General features: G+C 51.4%; 2 protein-coding genes across 7 annotated transcripts in view; one reads left to right on the top strand and one right to left on the bottom strand.

The window, feature by feature from the left end:
* The window catches only part of Ccndbp1 (cyclin D1 binding protein 1), a 55,854-nt gene that overhangs the window by 12,896 nt on the left and 25,144 nt on the right, over positions 1 to 17,814 (top strand). The window contains exon 11 of one of the 3 annotated variants that reach the window (XM_004861668.4): positions 7,137 to 7,289. The exons of 1 other annotated variant lie outside the window; for it this stretch is intronic. In XM_004861668.4, coding sequence (XP_004861725.1) covers positions 7,137 to 7,173 — 37 coding nt within the window. In that variant the 3' untranslated portion in view covers positions 7,174 to 7,289. Of the gene's footprint in view, positions 1 to 4,834; positions 5,206 to 7,136; positions 7,290 to 17,814 lie in introns of those variants that run through there. One more of the 3 variants, XM_004861666.4, reaches the window with a different exon arrangement.
* Epb42 (erythrocyte membrane protein band 4.2) lies at positions 30 to 17,730 on the bottom strand. Of its 4 annotated transcripts, none has more exons than XM_087207479.1 (13): positions 17,396 to 17,730; positions 14,817 to 15,002; positions 13,304 to 13,537; positions 10,354 to 10,472; positions 9,054 to 9,326; positions 8,754 to 8,931; positions 8,058 to 8,196; positions 7,677 to 7,780; positions 6,793 to 7,035; positions 5,309 to 5,608; positions 3,542 to 3,702; positions 2,097 to 2,230; positions 30 to 202 (listed from the first exon to the last, which is right to left on the bottom strand). In XM_087207479.1, the coding sequence occupies exons 1-13, from the start codon at positions 17,403 to 17,405 to the stop codon at positions 40 to 42; spliced, it is 2,244 nt and encodes a 747-aa protein (XP_087063605.1). In that variant the 5' UTR covers positions 17,406 to 17,730; the 3' UTR covers positions 30 to 39. The 4 variants fall into 4 exon arrangements, with proteins under 4 accessions (XP_087063605.1, XP_004861721.1, XP_087063606.1 ...); XM_004861664.3 differs by having other exon boundaries at positions 9,222 to 9,326; XM_087207480.1 differs by lacking the exon at positions 6,793 to 7,035.

Raw genomic sequence — 17,814 nt, 5'->3', positions numbered from 1 at the left:
CAAGATTGTGGTTTCAAGAGTGATGATGGAGCTGGAAGTTTAAGCTGAAAGTTCAGGGACTACCACAGTGACACTTTTGTGGCCAGTTAGGTTCTGGAACATGTCGCAGTCCATTTCCACAGTGAGTCTGTGTTGCCCCAGCTGTGCTGGTGTGAACTGGAACCAGGTATGCAAGGTTTCTCCAGGCCATACTGGACTTAATCTGCAGTAAAGGGAAAAGCATGTGCTAATTCTGCCTGGGGTTCATTGCTCTGCTGGTCCCAGTGACTCAGACCCTTGCTCGAAGAGGTGAAGCATGAGGAAGGAAGCATCTAAAGTATACTGCTGTTAAGACAGGTGGTTACAGGGCTGGGAATTTAGCTCAGTGGTTCTGCTGCCTGTCTCGCAAGCGCTAGGTCCCGAGATTGATCCCAGTACAAAAAAAAAAAAAAAAAAAAAAAAAAGGTGGTTACAAGGGGATAGAACACAGGAACCTCCTATGCTGAGCAGCTTTGTACATGGTTCAAACCAGAAGCATCCCGAGGGCTGAATCTGCTGTTTCTTTTATGATATGTGGTTCAGCCCGGTCCAGTTCTTGGTAACAGCAGTGTGGATTCCCTCACTCATTGCTCTGCCTCTGAGAGGCAGGCAGTGTGTCAGGAGATGGGACTTGGAGCCTTGTCAACCTCCTGATCGCCACTAGACCTCCTTTTGGTGTTGGAGGGAGTGGTGCGGATTTCCTTTCAGGAGCTTTGCCCCACAATTGACCTAGGAGGCCACACAGGTCTGGTTAAATGTTAGCAGTTCTCTTGCTGGCAAGAGTGACTCCTGGGGTATGAGACAGAGGCAGTGGCTCAGTATCCCAGCCATCTGCCAGGGGCCTCGGGGAAGGAAAGAGTAGGCATCTTGGAATTCAAGCGGGGATGCAGTGGACACCAAGAGAATATTTACAATATTTAGAACCAGCAAGAGACTAATTACCTAGAATGCGTGGGAACTCCTACACAGCAACAAGAAAAATGGCAAGAATATCAAAACAACAATGGGCAAAGATAAGAATAGACTACTGATGGGAGGAAATGGAAAAGGCTAGCAAATATATAAAAAGTGGCAAAGTAGAACATCAATAAGATATTTTTTTCTATTAAACTAGGAATAGAAATCTGGGTATTGTCAGGAATGGAAGACAGATAGGAATATAGAAACTCATGCATTTCATTCCTGGGCAGATATACCACCATCCCACCAAAGGTTTAAGAAGGTATATAAGGGGGTCATATATGAGGCTGTGGGTTCATGAGGCCGTGGGTCATGCTTGTGCTGTCAGAGCTCACTGGAGGGGTGTGGGGTGTATGGGGGTGCAGGCTGCGGAGCACTGCATAGGGCATGGTATGGGGTGGGTAGGGTGGGTATGGTAAGGTATGGTATGGGTGCTGTACTGTGTAGCAGAAGCAGTGAACTCAACATGTGCACGAGACTTAACAGTTCTGAGTGAAAAGAAACATAGAACATTATTTGTTTAAACACAGGCTTAAGAAACAACAGTATAGGGGCTGGGTAGGTAGCTCAGTGGCACTGCGCCTGCCTGGCAAGTAGTTCCATCCTCAGTTCCCCCCTCCCCCCGCCCCAAACTACACATAGTACACACGCTAATGAGAAGATACACATACTGATAAGAGGATATGAAGAGTGGTGTGGGAATGGGTGCACAGAATGGGAATAAAAGAATAAGCAAAATTATGTATTGTGACTAGTAGAGGGCAACTCTGCTCACACTGAGAAGAAGAAGCCTGTCCCCCTGTGGTCTCTGGAACATCTTTCTGGAATCTACCGGCAATGCTCTGCCTCTCCCGGTATGACCAGGACAGTAACTGGGGTGAGGTGGGAGACCGAGGGGCTCCCTTGGCCCCTCTCCCCCATGCCCCTGTGGACTTGATGGTCCCAGGATGAGAGAGGCATTTGGTAACCCTTAGGCGTTCACTCAACTCCCAGGGGCATTTCCGGGTGTGCTCCATGGGCGTGGCAGGAAGATGTTTTGGGGTGAAGGCATCAGTTGTAGCCCTGCCCCCTGCCCAGTTGTCACGTGTCAGTGGGGTGAGAAACTTGCAGTCCCTTACCTGTATCTCCTCTCTCGGTGAATGAGCCCCTTTCCAAAGATGGAGACCTCACAGTCCTTCATGGGGGAACCCAGGGAGTTATGGATCCTAACTGAGGCCCTGAGAGGTCGATGTTGCTTTGCCACTTCTGGCATCTGTGGGAAGGACCAACACATGGAGTGAAGCCAAGGGCACAGAGCTGCAGTTACACCTTGCCTTGACCTTCACCCCCTTGCCTCCTCAGTTTCTCCACTCATCTGCACCTTCCTGACCCAAGCTACACAGCTGCCTTCTTCCCCTGCTCTCTGATCCTCCTGTGTTCCCTCTCACCCTTGAACAGCACTGATGATCTGTGATGGTGCCTCTCCTGTGGTTTGAAACTTGCAGGGCTTCCCATTGCCTTTTGGGGTTCAGCTCAGGTTGCGTTTGAGTCCTCCACTATCTGCCCCCTGCCCACCTCTCCAGCCCCTGGGCTTTGCTTGACTAAACATCCCACCCACATCAGGGACCTTCCCATCCCCAGCACACCCCTCGGCTCCTTTTCTTCGCTTCTCTACCTGTCTGCTTCTGCCTTTAGTGGTCCCTCCCTAACTTGTGTACTGAAAGCATATCTATTTTCCAAGGCCAAGCATAAAAGTTACCTCCTTCATGAAACTCCACAAACCAGCAGCTGGAATTAATCTCCTTTATTTCAAAGAGACATATCTTATATCAGAGAGACTTTGTATCTCTGTTAAATCCTCACACACAATATCAAGTGCCATGTCTCTCTTACTATAACCTCCTTGAAGGCAAGGAGCAGATCTTATTCATGTTGGCCACAGTAGTCTTGTGGAACAAGAGCTGGACTAAGACAAGCTTCTAGACCTTCCTGCTTTTACAATCTTGGGCATATTGCTCTCTAGGACTCAGATTTCCTCATCTGACTTATGGAAATGGCTCCTTATGGGGATTTTGTTGATTTCTCTTTAAATTTATTGGGGATGGAACCCAGGGCTTCCTTTGAATGCCAGGCAAGTGCTCCACCACTGAGCCATAGGTCTTGTATTGAAATAAAGGAGGTGAAAATACTTCAGCATATGTATAAAATGCTAATAAACAGAAGCTGTGATTTTTTTATCCCTATAAATCTGGAAAAAGCAACTGGGAAGGCCCCAATTTTAAAAAACTTAACCGACTAAGACGTTCAAAGATTCAAACCATAATTGTATATGTAAGAACACATCTCTTGGGCCGGGGATTTAGCTCAGTGGTTCCACCACCTGTCTTGAAAGTGGAAGGTCCCGAGTTAGATCCCCAGTACCAAAAAAAGAGAACACATATCTTTAAGGAGAAGGAACTCTTAAGCCTAGCTGTCTGGTAACTGCCACATGGTCATCTGCCCCAAAGCTTGAGCTCAGGTTCCTTCTGAAGTGGGGACCTGAGCAGAAGCAGTGAAAGCAATTCAGGGAAGATCTGGTGCCTACCTCAACGGCAAGGCCTGGTCTCCCAATGGCGATATCCTCCTGAGCAAAGCAGCTCAGGCTGGAGGCAGAGTGCGTGGCCACTGAGGTGAGTCTGAGGCAGCTGTTCTCAGGCAGGTTTTTCTCAAAAGAGGAGAAGGACAGGCTGGTGGTTATTTTCTTAACTGAAACACACAATAGGTAGAGTTGGTGCAGAGCAGTATGAGCCCCAGAAAACAACCCATAGCTCCACACTGGATGTAAAAGACTCAGAGTCTCACTGAAGCCTGAAAGGTGCCTCATTCCCCACAGCAACTGTAAACTTTGTAACTGCTCAGGACCCCACCCCACCTGATCTCCACCTCCACTGTCACTCTCAGCAGACCACAGTCCTGTGAGCTAGGATGGGGGCGCTCTTTGGGCCTCAGTTCCTTGTCTAGTAACAGGTGTGGTTTGTGTTCAGTGAGACACCGGAAAGGAAGTGCCTCTGTCAGCCCGCTTCATAGTCACTGCTGAATTCACTCCTGTAGTTCCTTCCCATTCACCGCTGCTGCTGCTCTTTAGCAGAGAAAAAGCCACCAAATACGAGTGAAACTCAGGCTCCCATTCCCGACTTGCAGACACAGACATCCACCTGGGTTGCCACTTGCCCCATGGAGACTCACCCCGTGCTTTTTGTGTTTTGTTTTGTTTTCTCGTTTTAGAAGTAGGGTCTCCCTTAAACTCACTATGAGCCTTGATCTCACAGCGATCCTCCTACCTCAGGCTCCTGAGTGCTGGGATTACGGGTGTGCACCACCATGCCATTCCTTGTCTCAGTGCACAGCTACCTCTATAACCTGAGATTAACCCCTCTGAGCCTCGGTCTCCTCATCTGGAAAGAGGGAATAGTAATGGTTCTTTTTTTTTTTTGGTATGGGGACCGAACTCGGGTCCTTGTGCTTGCACAGCAGGCAGCAAAACCACTGAGCTAAATCCCCGGCCCTAGTAATGGTTCTTAACTCGTGAGGTTGTTGTGGAGAGTTAGCTAAATCATGCCTATAATGCACTTGGCACTATTTTTGGCAAATAGTGCTCAGTAAACTTAAACTGTAATCATTCCTTTGTCTCTTATTTTCCTACGAATAGTACCATTACAATCTGTCTCTTTTGAGCCTCAGTCTTTCCCTCTGTGCTATTTTCCTCAGCATGAATCTCAATTCAGCTCTCTCACCTTAAAAAAAAAAAAAAAAAAAAAAAACCCACCACCACCACCCTCCTACACAGTGTCCTTGGCTGGCCACAACCCCGACCTGTCCTTTCCCATTGTGCCTCCAGGAAGGACTGCTTGCCCCGCCTCCCGGATTCCATCACCCCTTACCACTATGTCTCAGCCAGACTGCTCTCCCAATGGATGCATCTCAGCCCTGACCTCTCCGCTGACCTTGCTGGATATCCTCTCTCCTCTTAGACTTCTTAGTCTTCCTTATGCTCTCCCTTCAAGACCCAGCATGGTGCAAGTTACCTGGGAGCAGCCTGAACCTGCCCAGGGAGATTGTGTCCTGCCCTTGTACTCTGTTCAGCTCCTCTGATGCCTCCTCACTGCAGTCACGGGTGTTTACTGATCTGCCTGCAGCTGGGATTGTGGGGGATTTTCCCCTGTGTCAGCCCCAGTAATATGTATTAAATGACTGAATGAGAGACAATGAGCACCAAGGTCTAAGAGCCTTCTGTGGAGACCTGTGGGCAGTGCTCAGGGTGCAGCCAGGTGTGTGGGGTGTCCAGGGGCTGGGGTGGGGCAGAGAGAATTACCCTGGTTGGCACTGATCCTGAAGGACAGCTTCTTCCTCCAGAGGTCAGTGGCAAGAACTCCATTGTAGTACACTGCCTGGGCGCCAGTCACCAGCTGCACCACCTTCTCCTGGTCACCAGGGTTATTCAGGGTTACTGAGAGCTGGGCGTCCTCTCCCAGGGGGAGGAAGCTGGGCACTTCCAAGAATAGGTACAGTGGATCATCCAGTTCACAACTAGGGGGATAGATGCTGCTGTGTTTCTTGTACCTCAGACTCTCTTTCCGGACTCTCTCTAGTACCTCTCTCTCTTGAAGAGATCCTGGATAATAGAAGAGACAAAGCAGGCCTCTAAACCAGCAGGTATAGACTCTTCTATTAAGAGCCCAGGATTAAAATGAAGAGAGGGGAGGGAGCGGGGAAGAAGAACCAAGATATATCATGTACAGGTACAAAGTCCCTATGATGAATATTATCGTTATGTATATCTAAAGTGTACCGTGAAATTCATTTTAAATATTTTTTAAAAATTAAAGTTGAAAGCCTTAAAAAAAAAGTTTTGCCAACTTCTCAGATGCCAAAGACACAAAAACTTTGAAATCTCCAAAGCCATACTTGAGCCCCGCAAAGCCTGTTAGGCAGACCCCCTCCCACAGAAAGAGTGCTACCAAGCTACTTAAGGACCAAGCTCTTCAAGTATCATGAATAGGGAGAGCAGGCTTTGCAATAAGTCAATGCCATCTTTGAGGACAGTTTTATATGGAATTAAATCTTCCTGTGAAGGAATTTGGACTTGCTTTGAGGGCAGTGGAGGCCATGGAATATCCTGGTGTGAATGTGTATAGGTTAGCAAAGTGACATTTGTGTTATTCTGGGAACTGAATACTGGAAAGAGACAAGGCCGGGGGTTCAGTTGCTGTCCTGTAGACCAGAAGGTGATGAGGCCCCGGATTAGTTCTAGGCAATGGGAAAGGGCTCAGGAGACAGAGGGAGAGCAGATTGTGGTGGTGAAGGGGAAGACTCCAGGGTATAGAAGTCTTCTGGTTTGGACAAATAGGTGAAGAGCAGTGCCATTGACTAAATGGAAGAAGAGCTAGGGGCTGCTGGAGAACAGAGGGAGGGGCAGCACCCAAGTCTTCCGGGAGCTGGGCTTGGTGTCGAGTGCACTATTTTATTGCAGTGGTTCTTGACTGGGAGCAATTTTGCCCCCTCCCCCAGGACATTTGGAAATGTCTGAAGACACTCTAGGTTGTCACAACTGGGGAGTGTAGGGGACGGTGGTGTCTCACGGATAGAAGCCAACCGTGCTAAATCTCCTAGGATGCTCAGCCCTCTACAACAAAGAAATATCTGGTCCAAAACATCAGTAGTGTTGCTGGGGCTTGGGAAGCCATGTTTATGTGGTGGAAAAGGCCTGGAACTCTTCCCAGCCTGCATCTGTCTGACCCATCCCTTCCCATCTGCGGTTCCAGGTACAGAGAATCCTGGGCCCCTCCTGGCCCAGACCTGCAGGATACTTGTAGTTCTGAGTGATGTCCTCACAGCGGTCACTGCCCACAACCTTGGTGCTGATGTTGTTGCCAGCATACTTGGTGTTGAAGTTGGTCAACTCCAGTTTCCCATCCTCGCAGCACTTCCAGACCACACATGAGGCATTTACCGAGGCGAAAAGGTCTGACACGGCAGGCATCAGCTCCAGTGCCCCCTCCTTGACTGCTCTGACTGGGACCAGATCACAGGCTCCCAGGACTGAGGGGAGAGGGGGTGATGAGCAAAGGCCCCCTCCAGACCTCAGCCTGTCCTGGGGCAGGGCACATCTGACCCACTCTCCTGTGTCTCCCCTTCACCAGGGTCAAGGTCAGAGCTGGACCCTGGGAGGGTCTCTGACAGGTGGGCACAGCGGAGGTGAAACTCCTAACTCCTGGCCTATGGCAGAAGCCCTCTCAGAAATGGCCCAGGAAGGACCTAGAGTAACACATGGCACACAGGAGTTCCCAAGCCGGCTGCACTACGGAGAAGACAGCAGTCGGTCACCTTTCTTGAGCACTCGCCGTGGGCCAGGCTCTGTGAAAGTCCTGAGGAAGAGCCAGGCTTCCGTGGCTGCTGAAGCGCCCTCCTCTGGCCCCAGCTTGAGTTCGTCTCCGTCCGCACCCACAAGGTTTCAGTCCCACCTTGCAAGCCCCTGTCTGGCACATCCCCAGACCAGCTCCAGAGCCTCTGCCCTCCAGCAGGAGGCGCCTCCTTTGGCTGGCCATCCTTCCCTCTGCTTCTCCTGCATGAGCGCTATGGAGCCCTTGGGCCCTACTGCTCCTTTCCCTCCTCCCTCAGGGATCCACAGCGCTTTTGCTCTGTCAGCACTGGGCGGTTCCGGCCGCACCCACAGCTCTTACCTCCATCTGCACTCAGAGACTTGGGGTGCAGAATCTGCCATCCGTCAAACCCCTGGCACAAATCAGGCCTGGTCATCCAGCACTCTGTGGAAGTCTGGAAGATCCTGAAGGTAGCAAAGGCAAAAGTTCAAGTGGAAAACAAGGAGTGTAGAGGTTTTTGAGAGGTACAACCTAGCAGAGCTGCTTTCCCAGAGATAGGAGGACACTGTGTGAAAGTGTCTGTTACCCTCCAGGAGGAGGTGTGCACACCACCACTGACCCCCAAGAGTCCTGAAGGCCCAGCCTTAGGGCTAGGGGTACTGGGCTGTTTAGCTCCATGGGTCTGTGCCACACAGATGGGAGCCCCTCCTGACTGGAGACCGTCTCCTTTGGGCTTCTCACCAAATGCGGCCTCTCTGGCCTTCTCCAACCTGCAGCCCCTCTTCATTGTAGTACTCATCCACCAGCAGGCCCCCACCAGTGTCCTGGGCTGAGCTGAATGTGGTGACCACTCGAGCGGGGATTCCCAGACTTCTCAGCACTACGTGGAAGAGGTGCAGAGCGTTGGAGCAGAGAGGCAGGGTGCAGGGAACAGGGGTGAGGGCTGCTGTGTAAGGCCATGGTTTTCAGGTGGCTCCTCTGGACAGGCTGTCTTAAATGTGAGGTGACGGTGTAGGAGAGGGGATACAAGCACCAGGAAAGTAGAACTGACACCCCAGAACAGAACATAGAGAGGATGACACGAGTTACCCCACGTGCAAGGATAGAGCAGGGGGAATCTGGCCTGAGACCATGAATTTGGACTGAGTGCTGGGGGCTTTCTCTGCCAGGACAGGGCAGGGGAATGTTTTGGGGAGGGAGTGTGGGAACAGAACCTCCAAATAGGCCCAGCTTTGCTGAGGGAAGAAGGAGGAAAAGTTCCTGGGGAGGAGGGATGGGAACAAGGATCTGGCTTCTTAGGCGGGGGGCGTCTGAACCAGCTCTGGACATGACAAAGTGGGGAGGCAGTGCCTACTCTGGGGGCTGTCCCACGTGGGCAGGCAGGGCAGCCTCTCTGGAGCAGCCCAGGTGACTTCCCTGTCATCATCTGCTCTGTACCTGTGCAGGCAACGGCAGCCAGCACCCAGGCCTGGCCCTCGTACACAGGTCGCCCTTGGCCAGTGAGCCACTGCCGAAGGATGGGCGCGCTCCCCCGGCGCTTGTTCAGCAGGGCCCGCTCCTGGGTGTCCTGGGTCTGCGGGGTGGGCAGGACCTTCTTCTTCTTGAGAGTGTGCAGCTGTTGGGAAATATATGGATGGCAGTGTGACATCAGGCAGGCTCCAGGATGAGGGAGGGGTGTTCTGAGGAAAGCCAGACCAGTTTTCATCCGTGTCTGGCTCTTTTCTCCAGTCCTCATACCTCTTGACTTTTCTTGCCCCTGTAGACAGCATTGCTTATCCTCTCCTGTCCCTCACTTCTCCAGAGGAGGGAATCAGTTGTGATTACAGGGCTTCCAGGGGCATGGAGGGTGGACACGTCTGTAGAGGGCTCTTGTCCCTCTCTCCCTCCTGCCTGCCTGGCACTCACCAAGGCGCCCAGTACCCGGGCCACGTGTGCAGGCTGGCTCCACTCCTCCACCTGCTTGTCTACACCCAGCAAGTCCAGGCTGAGGTCCATGACATCACTTTCGAACTGTAAGGATGGCACAGGCCAAGGCGGAACGTTTCAGGTCAGGCACTCATGCCAAGGACAGTTCCAGAATTCAATCCTCCCTGCTTTGCTGCCCCTGTGGGAGTTCTGGCTGCTGCCCCGCACCCCCACCCATGCTCGGCATGAGTCCCGCACCTGTTCTGTGGTGTGACTCTCCTGACAGGGCAGGGTTCCCAGCACTGCTGCCCGCCCTCCCTCCCTCCGTCCCTCCTTCCTTCCCCCGCTTTTTTGTACTGAGGATTGAACCCAAGGCCTTTGAACTGAGGTACATCCTCGGCCCTTTTTTATTCTTTTTTCTTAATTTCGAGATGGTGTCTCACGAAGTCACTGAGGCGCCCAGGCTGAGCTCAAACTTGCAGAACCGCCTGGGCCTCCCCAGTGTTGGAGCTACAGGCATGTGCCACCACACTCGGGTTCATTTCATTTAGGGTTCCCTTCATTTCTACGCCATGAGCTCCTAAATGGTACAGGGGATCCAAAGGCAGCTCCTGCTCTGGAGGAGCCCTCAGCCTAAGACTGGGGACAGACCCGTGGCCCTCAGATTACAGGGCTCTAGTGGAGAGACCAGTGAAGGGGAGAGAGTTCAGTGGAGAAAACTCCTCTGTCTTTGGGGGCCAGAGGAAGCTTTCAGAAGGCCTTAAGCGACGTAGCCTAGGGGTCAAAGAGGGAAGCTATTCCAGGCAGAGGGAACACTCAGCCGGAATGCTCAAGAGCCAGCGTATGGGGCAGTTTCTGAGGAAAGCAAAGCAGTGGCCTGACTGGAAAGGCCTTGGGCACACATAAGAGGGCTTGGTCTTTGTCCTGTCAGTAGAGGACTTAGACGCTAGAGCTGCACGGCTTTCAGGAGAGCGACTGGTGCTGTGCAGTGCAGAGGAAAGGGAGGTGCCGCAGGGCTAACAGGGGCCAAAGAAACGGCCTCCTGACCAGGGGCATTTGGACCAGCCAGCTCTGTCTGCCTGAAGTCATAAGATAGCCACTGTCTCCCTCTGTCCCTAGAGGTCCTTAGTACCTGGCCAAAGTCCCAGGGCTCTTCCTGGATGCAGTCAGCTGTGCCCAAGAAGATGAGGCCATTTTGGTCCAACAAGTACTCCCTGCGCTGAGCCTCATTCCGCAGAAACACGGCATCCTCTAGCAAGAAGCAGGAGAGGTCAGGGCTGAGGCCTGCCAAGCCCACCCTCCGGTCCAGGTCCAGCTTGGCTTCAGGACTCCCCATACACTCTGGGCCCAATGCAGACTGAGAAGGAAGTCGCTCTTTTCCTGCCCCCTCCCCATGCATCCTAGAGTCCCTGGGTCAGTGGCTGTAGCCTTTAAGGTCAGCCAGGCAGATAGAAGAAGCCAACCCAAAAAAGCCTAGTGGCTCCCAGAAGATAGTTGCATCCAGAACACTGTTGTCCCAAGAGAAATGGGTAGCAGCCCGAGAGCTTCCCAGTGCCCGGTTACATCTTTCCCTCAAGTTCCATTTGTGACCAAAAAAAAAAAAGTGTTTCAGAAGTAAAATTGGTGGGCCTGGAATTTAGCTCAGTGGCACCACGCCTGCCTTCTCCCAAAAGCAAGGTCCTGAGTTCAATCCCGATACTGGAAAAAAAAAAAAAAGTAAAATCAGTAAAGGGTAGGTTAACTGGAGTCACCAGCAGTCGGGAGCGCTGGGCAAGACAGGAGGAAAAGGAGTGGGGTGGAGAAAGAAGTCCAGGCTTTGGACCTCTCCCCTGAGAATGGGGATCCACTGGGCCTTGAATGCCCAAGATCTCGTCCCAGGGCTCCCCTGCTTCCTCATCCAAAGGTTAGCCTGGGTGTGAAGAGGAGGTAGGGCGGTTTCTAAGGAGGCCGTCACCCACCCTGGGAAGCTGGGAGCAGGGTGGAGACCAGCCTGCTTGCTGTCCTGTCCCTAGGACCTGGTGGCAGGTGGGATGGAGGTGGGAAACAGGTTCCCAGGAATATTAAAGGTATTTCCAGACCATCGAGAGGAGCTACTGGGCTCCAGCCCTCTAGGGGCCTCCAGGCATCCAGCGGGGATGAGAGTGCTCAGGACAACAGAAAAGATAGAATATTAAAAGCCAGGAAGCCCTGAAAAATCTGGGGTCTAACAGCAGAGAATCATAAGCCCAAGAACCCTCCAGTACCTGCCTGTCCGCCCTGAGTCCTCTCTATGAAGCCCACTAGGCATCCATCCTTGGAAACCACTTCCCAGGGTGTTTGGCCCCAGGCTCTGTGGGGGTTCAGGAAGAGCACAGGCAGCATCACTGCCTCTTCTTTGCCTCCCTTTCCCCTTTATAAAGTTCCCAGCCTGTGAACAGGGCTCTGACTTATCACATGACAAAAAATGTCCTTTTGAATCTAGCAGAGCCCCACCTCCAAGTATGCTGGCGGACTCTCTGCACCTCTCCCAGTCACCTCCCAGAGGAGCAGAGCCAAGGGCTCACTTTGCTCAGACAGATTAACACCCCTCAACATCGAAGGCTTCTCCAGGGAGCCCCCCAAACACTGAGCGTGAAGGCAGGACTCTGGTCACTGGGGTCAAGATGTAGATTCCCCTGAAGCCAGCACTGTCCTTGAACTCTGCGGTGTCTTGGCTGTCAGCACCCCGCTCTGGATGTAGACACCAGGTTGGTCATCTAGGAGTTCACCGAAGTCTCGGCCTTGGTGGAAAGTGGCTGGAGCACCTTGTCCGTCTGTGCAGAGCCATGCCCAGAAGGGCCCTGGATGGCATTTGACCGCATGGGTCAAGGGCTTCCTGGGTGATACAAGGTCCCACTACTGCTCCTTTCCCTACCCCTCTGGAACAAGAAAGAAGGCCCTGAGATGAGGGTAGGCAGGGCCACCTAGGGAGGGCTTGGGGATTGGAGGACCCCACCCTGGACAAGAGAAGAAGGAGGAGGAGGAGGGGGAGGAGGGGGAGGAGGGGGGAGGAAGAGGGCCGTGGGCTTCAGGTACTGAAGAGAAAGACAGAGACTAGAGCTCAGGCCTGGGGCTGCAGGAAACGGAGCAGACTCTGCCCTGGGTTTCCTGGCTCCCAGCTCTGCGCAGCGAGCAGCCCCATTCAGGCAGTGAGACTCTTGCAAGGCAAAGGGCTGAGCAGCATGGAGCTGCTTTCCATTCTCCCAGGTGAGCCGTCAGGGAGCTCACAGGATCAAGGTGGGTGTGGCAGATTTAAAAAGGAGAGACAGAATACAATCAGGAGACTATGAAGGAATCCTCAGAGCACAATGCCTCATTGGGTCCTACTTCGGGCAGGTTAATCATGTCTACATGGAATGGCCCCAGCCGCAGTCTGAGCTGCATCCTGCCTGAGGTGGCCATGAATTAGGTGACAGAAGGTCCCGTGACCCCAGGGAGCCCACCCATAGCTGGCTGAGTTAGACAGGGGAGTGTGGGGTAAAGACCCTGTGATCTGCCTTAAGAACAGAACACACAGTAGGAGGGACAAAAACGGCAGAACCAGGCACATTTAGTGCAAAGCTGATGGAGCTGAAGCTTGGAGTCACTAACTAAGATGGACGATTCAACAAGCCCGCCTTGTGGTGGGCCTGAGCAAGTGAAAACCTTTATTTCTTAATTACCCTTTAAATTATATATGCTTCTGGGCCCAAGGAAACCCAAGTGCATCCTTGGGACAAACTGAGAAAGACCAGAGAGGGAAAGAAAAGCCTGTCCCTCAGGCCACCTCATTTTTGCTCTTTCCAGTTCTTGCCCCTGTACTGTTGCCATCAAGGGTAGCTTTCCAGGCCATCACAGTGAGTCTCAATTTCTGTGACCAAAATAGGACCACAGTTTGGCGGTAAAACAAGTCTTCTCTTTCAGTGGGAAGCCCTTGGGTGCTTCTGCCAGGGGTGACACTAGGTCAGGACCTTAGGTCTAAGGAGGCACCGGTGGGAACCGAATGCTGATGCTGACCTCGAAGAGGCTGCTCACGGGGAACCCCAGCTCCAGCACAACCAAGACCGGCCTCGGTCCAAACTCACCTCTGTTCCAGGGGTTAAAGAGCAGTGTGAACTGGCCCAAGAGGTGTTGACTCTGGCCTGAGATCTGTAGCAGGAGCAAGTAGTGGCCAATGACAGCACCCACTGGTGCGGTCACAGAGACGGTCCAGAAGCTGGCATCGCTCTCCTCCACTTCTGCCCTCCACCGCTTTGGATCCCCCAGAGCGGAAACTGGGAATGTGGCTTGGGTCCCGCTGGCCTTGGACGGCTGCAACCCTGCAATCATGCAGTGTTGAGTCCCTCATTAGGACTCGGTGATCACAGCTCAGAGTAACAAAGGGAGTCTTATCAAAATGGAGAAGGTGAAAGCTAGTCTTGGAGAACTGTAAAGGGGGATACGAGAGCACAAGTTCTCAGTGCTTGTGGACCTACATTATGAGAGCTTCATAGTCTACAAATTGGGAAAATAATAGTGCAGCTGTCCCTCCACATCCACGGAAGATGGGCTCCAGCACCCCACAGACACCCAAATCCCAGGATGCTCAACTCGCTTGTAGAAATTGGCACACTATTGCATGTAGCTTAGGTACATTCTTCCTTATACTTTAAATTATCTCTAGATTACTTTTTCCTTTTAATTTGTATGTGTTTGCAGTGCGCAGTGATTCCATTCTTCATGGGGAATTGGTGCAGGTATACAACACGTCTTGATTCTTTTTACTTCTCCTTCCCCCCATTCCCTTCCCTCCCTCCATCTCTTGGTTCTAAATTATTTGAATACTTTAAAAAATGTGAATGCTATGTAAATAGTCATTAGCCAGTACTGTTTACAGAATAATAACAAGAAAAAAGTCTCTGTGTTCAGTACAGATGTGATTTATTTTCCAGAGAATTCCCATCTGTGGCTGGTCTGCTCCAGGGATGTGGCCGGCCACTCTTGCTCCATAGGCCAATGTGAGGACACAGAAAGTAATCCATGCAAAGTGCTGGGCTCAGTATCTGACACGTAATGCAGATTTGATGAATAGTGACAATTAGGTATTATATTTAGCCTCAGTTAGAGCCCAGTCAGGCTTTTCTATAAAGCTATTTTTATCACTACTATTATCATTGTGGTACTGAAGATTGAACCCAGGGCCTTTGCACTGAGCTACATCCTTGGCACTTTAAAAAAAAAATTTTTTTTGGAGACAGTCTCGTGAAGTCACTAAGTTGTCCAGGCTGAGCTCAGACTTGTGATCCTCCTGCCTCAGCCTCCCAGAGTGCTGGGATTATGGTGTGTGCCATCATGCCAGGCTTGGAAAGCTGATATATTTGCAACCAAAAGAAACCTCTTGGTGATAATGCTGCTGAGTGGATTGTGAGTCATGGTCAATACTATTTATTATGCACATGATCTTGTCACATCATCACAGAAGTGCTCCCAAGCTGGGCAGACTTCTTAAGGCCAGCCACAGAATGGTGTCATTTGCACTTTGGTTCCCTGCAGGGCGCTGGGGACAGAGCCCCTCCCATGTTAGTCCTATTGCCAAGGGTCTGGGCCTATCCCACTTACCAGTCTGTGCAACAAGGGCCACCTTCTTGAGGGCAGGCAGGAACGGCTGGACGGGGGACTGGAAGTGTAGGGTGATGGTGAATGACTGCCCCCTGCGTACAATGAGGCGCTGGGAGCTGATGGCCCAGGTGTGGTGCTCCTCATTGTTCTTTGCCACCTGGAAATCACAGCTCTTGATACCCAGGCCTTGTGCAGAAAAGACAGAAAACCATGGATGAATATGAAACAAGTAAAAGCAGAGATTTTAGAATCAGGCCTGGGTTCAAGTCCTTGGCTTCATTTACTTACCAGTTGTGCAACCTCACACAAGTAACTTAACCACTCCGAGTGTCAGTGTCCTCCATAAAGTAATCATCCCTTGCAGAGTCGTGGAGATCAACTGAGATCATGCATATAATACACTCAGCCAGTGTCAGACACTTGTCCTTTAGATGGGACTGTTGTTGTTATTTTTATAGAGAACAATATTTATTCTCATTAATGACCTTGCCCCTTTCCAAGCAATGAATATAACTCACATTTTACTCCACTCATTTTTTTTCCCCTAAAATACAATCAGATAAGGGCTGGGGATTTAGCTCAGTGGTTCTGTCCCCTGCCTCACAAGCACAAGGTCCTGAGTTCAATCCCTGGTACCCCCCCAATACAATCGGATGATTTTGAGAACTGGCTCTGGATCTCTAAGCCCAATTCTCTTGTTTTACATGTGAGAAGTGAAGCGTGAGGCCCAGGGTGTAGCAAACTCCCTGCTCTCACGCGCACTCTGGCCCACAGGCTCACCAAACTTGAGGCACCATGTAGCCCAGAATAATTCGATGAAGAGGCGGTCCCCAAGGTTTGTGATGTCAGTCAGTCAATTATTTTACAGAGGGAGGAAAAACGAGGAACAGAGAAATTTATAAAAATATATATGCACAGCAAGCCCAACATAAGGCACAATACTGAAAACAATAAAGTGGAGTTTCTTATGCAGTGAAGGGTTTGTGCACTGTCATTCCGTCAGCCCAGGGCTATCAGGAACCCCGGTCTGGAAGGCAGACTATGGCTTCGCTCAGACTCCTCTTCGGGAGGGAGAAGCTATAGCATTTGCTTTCCTGCCTCAGGAAGTAATGTGACCCTGATAGCAAAGCCCTTTGCCCCAAGTCCCTCGCAAATGCAGAATACTCCTATTTCAAATCTCCTTAAGTTCCCAACATTTCTATCACTTTCCTTTGTCCTCCTTTATTTCTTTTTCCTTCCTCTTCCGGTGATTGAACCCAGGGTCTTGTGTGTGCTAGTCAAGCGCTCTACCTCTGAACTACATCCCCAGCCCTCCAGAGTATGAGGGAAAGGAGGCAGAATGGAAGCCAGTTAGCCCACCTTCTCGGTTTTTCCTTTTGTTAGTGATGAAGCTGATGGGTGATGCCAAAGATATGCATGCAAGGGCAGAACCGATAATCCTAAATGCAAAGAGCTGGGAAAACCTCCCTGTGTCCTTTGTGCCCTCTGTCCCTCTCAGCCCCCAGGGGTTGTTCAGCCATGGCAGTAGATAAAATAGCTCCAGCAAGACTTGGATTTGTAAATGAAGAACAGCAGCACTCACAAACAAGAAGTGATTCCTTTCTGCTCCCACAAGCTGGTGCCCGGCCCTGGCTCAGCTGCCTCTGTCACCAGGTGGAACTGCACAGGACCACGGGACAGTAAGCATCAGAGGATGTGAGCTCTGGGACCTGATGCCACATAATGGGCAGTGTCACAGCACAGCCACACTGGAGCTCACTCGGAGTCTGCTTCTGTCTGGAAGCTGCCTCTGCCCTTCTCACCTGGTAGGCGCCTGCGTACACATCCTCCAAGAGCAGAAGGCGCTGGCCTCTAAAGCCTTCGCTGTCTTCTCCAACACAGTCCTGTCCTGAGCTCATAGTGCTGTCCTTCACTCTTTCCAGCATTCACCCCATTTCAGAGTCACAGCCTGCGGAGCTCTCCGCTCCCTCACTGTGAGATTCCCGAGAGACAGTGTTTGCTTTTTCATATCTACATCCTCTGCCCAGTAGAGTGTTGAACACAATAATTATGCAGCCAGCTGCTTCATCAATGAAAGAACAAGAACACTGAGTCAGCCCTAGGAGAGTCCTCAGCTGCCCTGTCAGATGCTGGGCATGGTGGTACACACCTGTAATCCCAGCACTCAGGAGGCTGAGACAGGAGGATCATTGTGAGTTCAAGGCCAGCTTGAACTACATACTGAGACCCTGTCTCAAAAAACAAAAAACAAAACAAGAAGACCCTGCCAGAGGCCCAAGGTCTCTGCATCCTCTAGATCTATCCTGTTTCTTGCTTTTTAGCTGCCTCTGTCCCTTTTAGTTGGGGTCAGTGACCCCTACTGTCCCTTCTTTCCTGCTGCACTTTAGGCTATGACACCCTCTTGCAGAGTGTTGCTCATTTGTCTCACAGCTGTGCTAGTCACATTATGGGGATCCTGGGATGGAAATAGAAACCTGTGTTGACCACCAGCACCATGGCTATGACCACCAGTCTACCTCTGAGGCCTGCCCCATTACCACACTGCCGTCCTGCACCCACTGAGGGCTGGCTGGGCTCACCTTGTCCCATAGCTGCAGGCTGCTCTTGTCCTCTTGAGCACAGGGAATGCCTGTCTTGAACTGCTGCTTCTGGGCTCCCTCTTAAACCTTCTTCTCCGGACAGAAAATGATGGAACACTCCTTGGCTTAAGAATCCATGAATAGCAAAATTTCTCTTTGGTTTGAGCACCCTGACAGCTTCCTTCTCTCCTACTCCCTCCCTGCTGGTATCTCAGGGACCAGCTGCTGGGAGTAACCCTTTTAAAATGCTATCTCTTACTACCAGGAGCCCAGGAGAGGGCAGGACTGTCAGGTTGGAGAGGTGAAAGGGAGAAGACCCTCAGCTGGAAAACCTCTAGAGAAAGCCCTACACCTGTCTCTTCAATGGCCTCAGAGACTCAAAGGGATATTATCCGGGCAACACAGGAAGACCCTGGGCA

Source organism: Heterocephalus glaber, unplaced genomic scaffold (genome assembly GCF_053883595.1).
Source record: "Heterocephalus glaber isolate CG9 unplaced genomic scaffold, H.glaber_assembly_v1.0 deba00000809, whole genome shotgun sequence".
In the NCBI taxonomy this organism is placed as follows: Eukaryota; Metazoa; Chordata; class Mammalia; order Rodentia; family Bathyergidae; genus Heterocephalus; species Heterocephalus glaber.
This window is presented reverse-complemented; position numbering and strand designations above follow the sequence as displayed.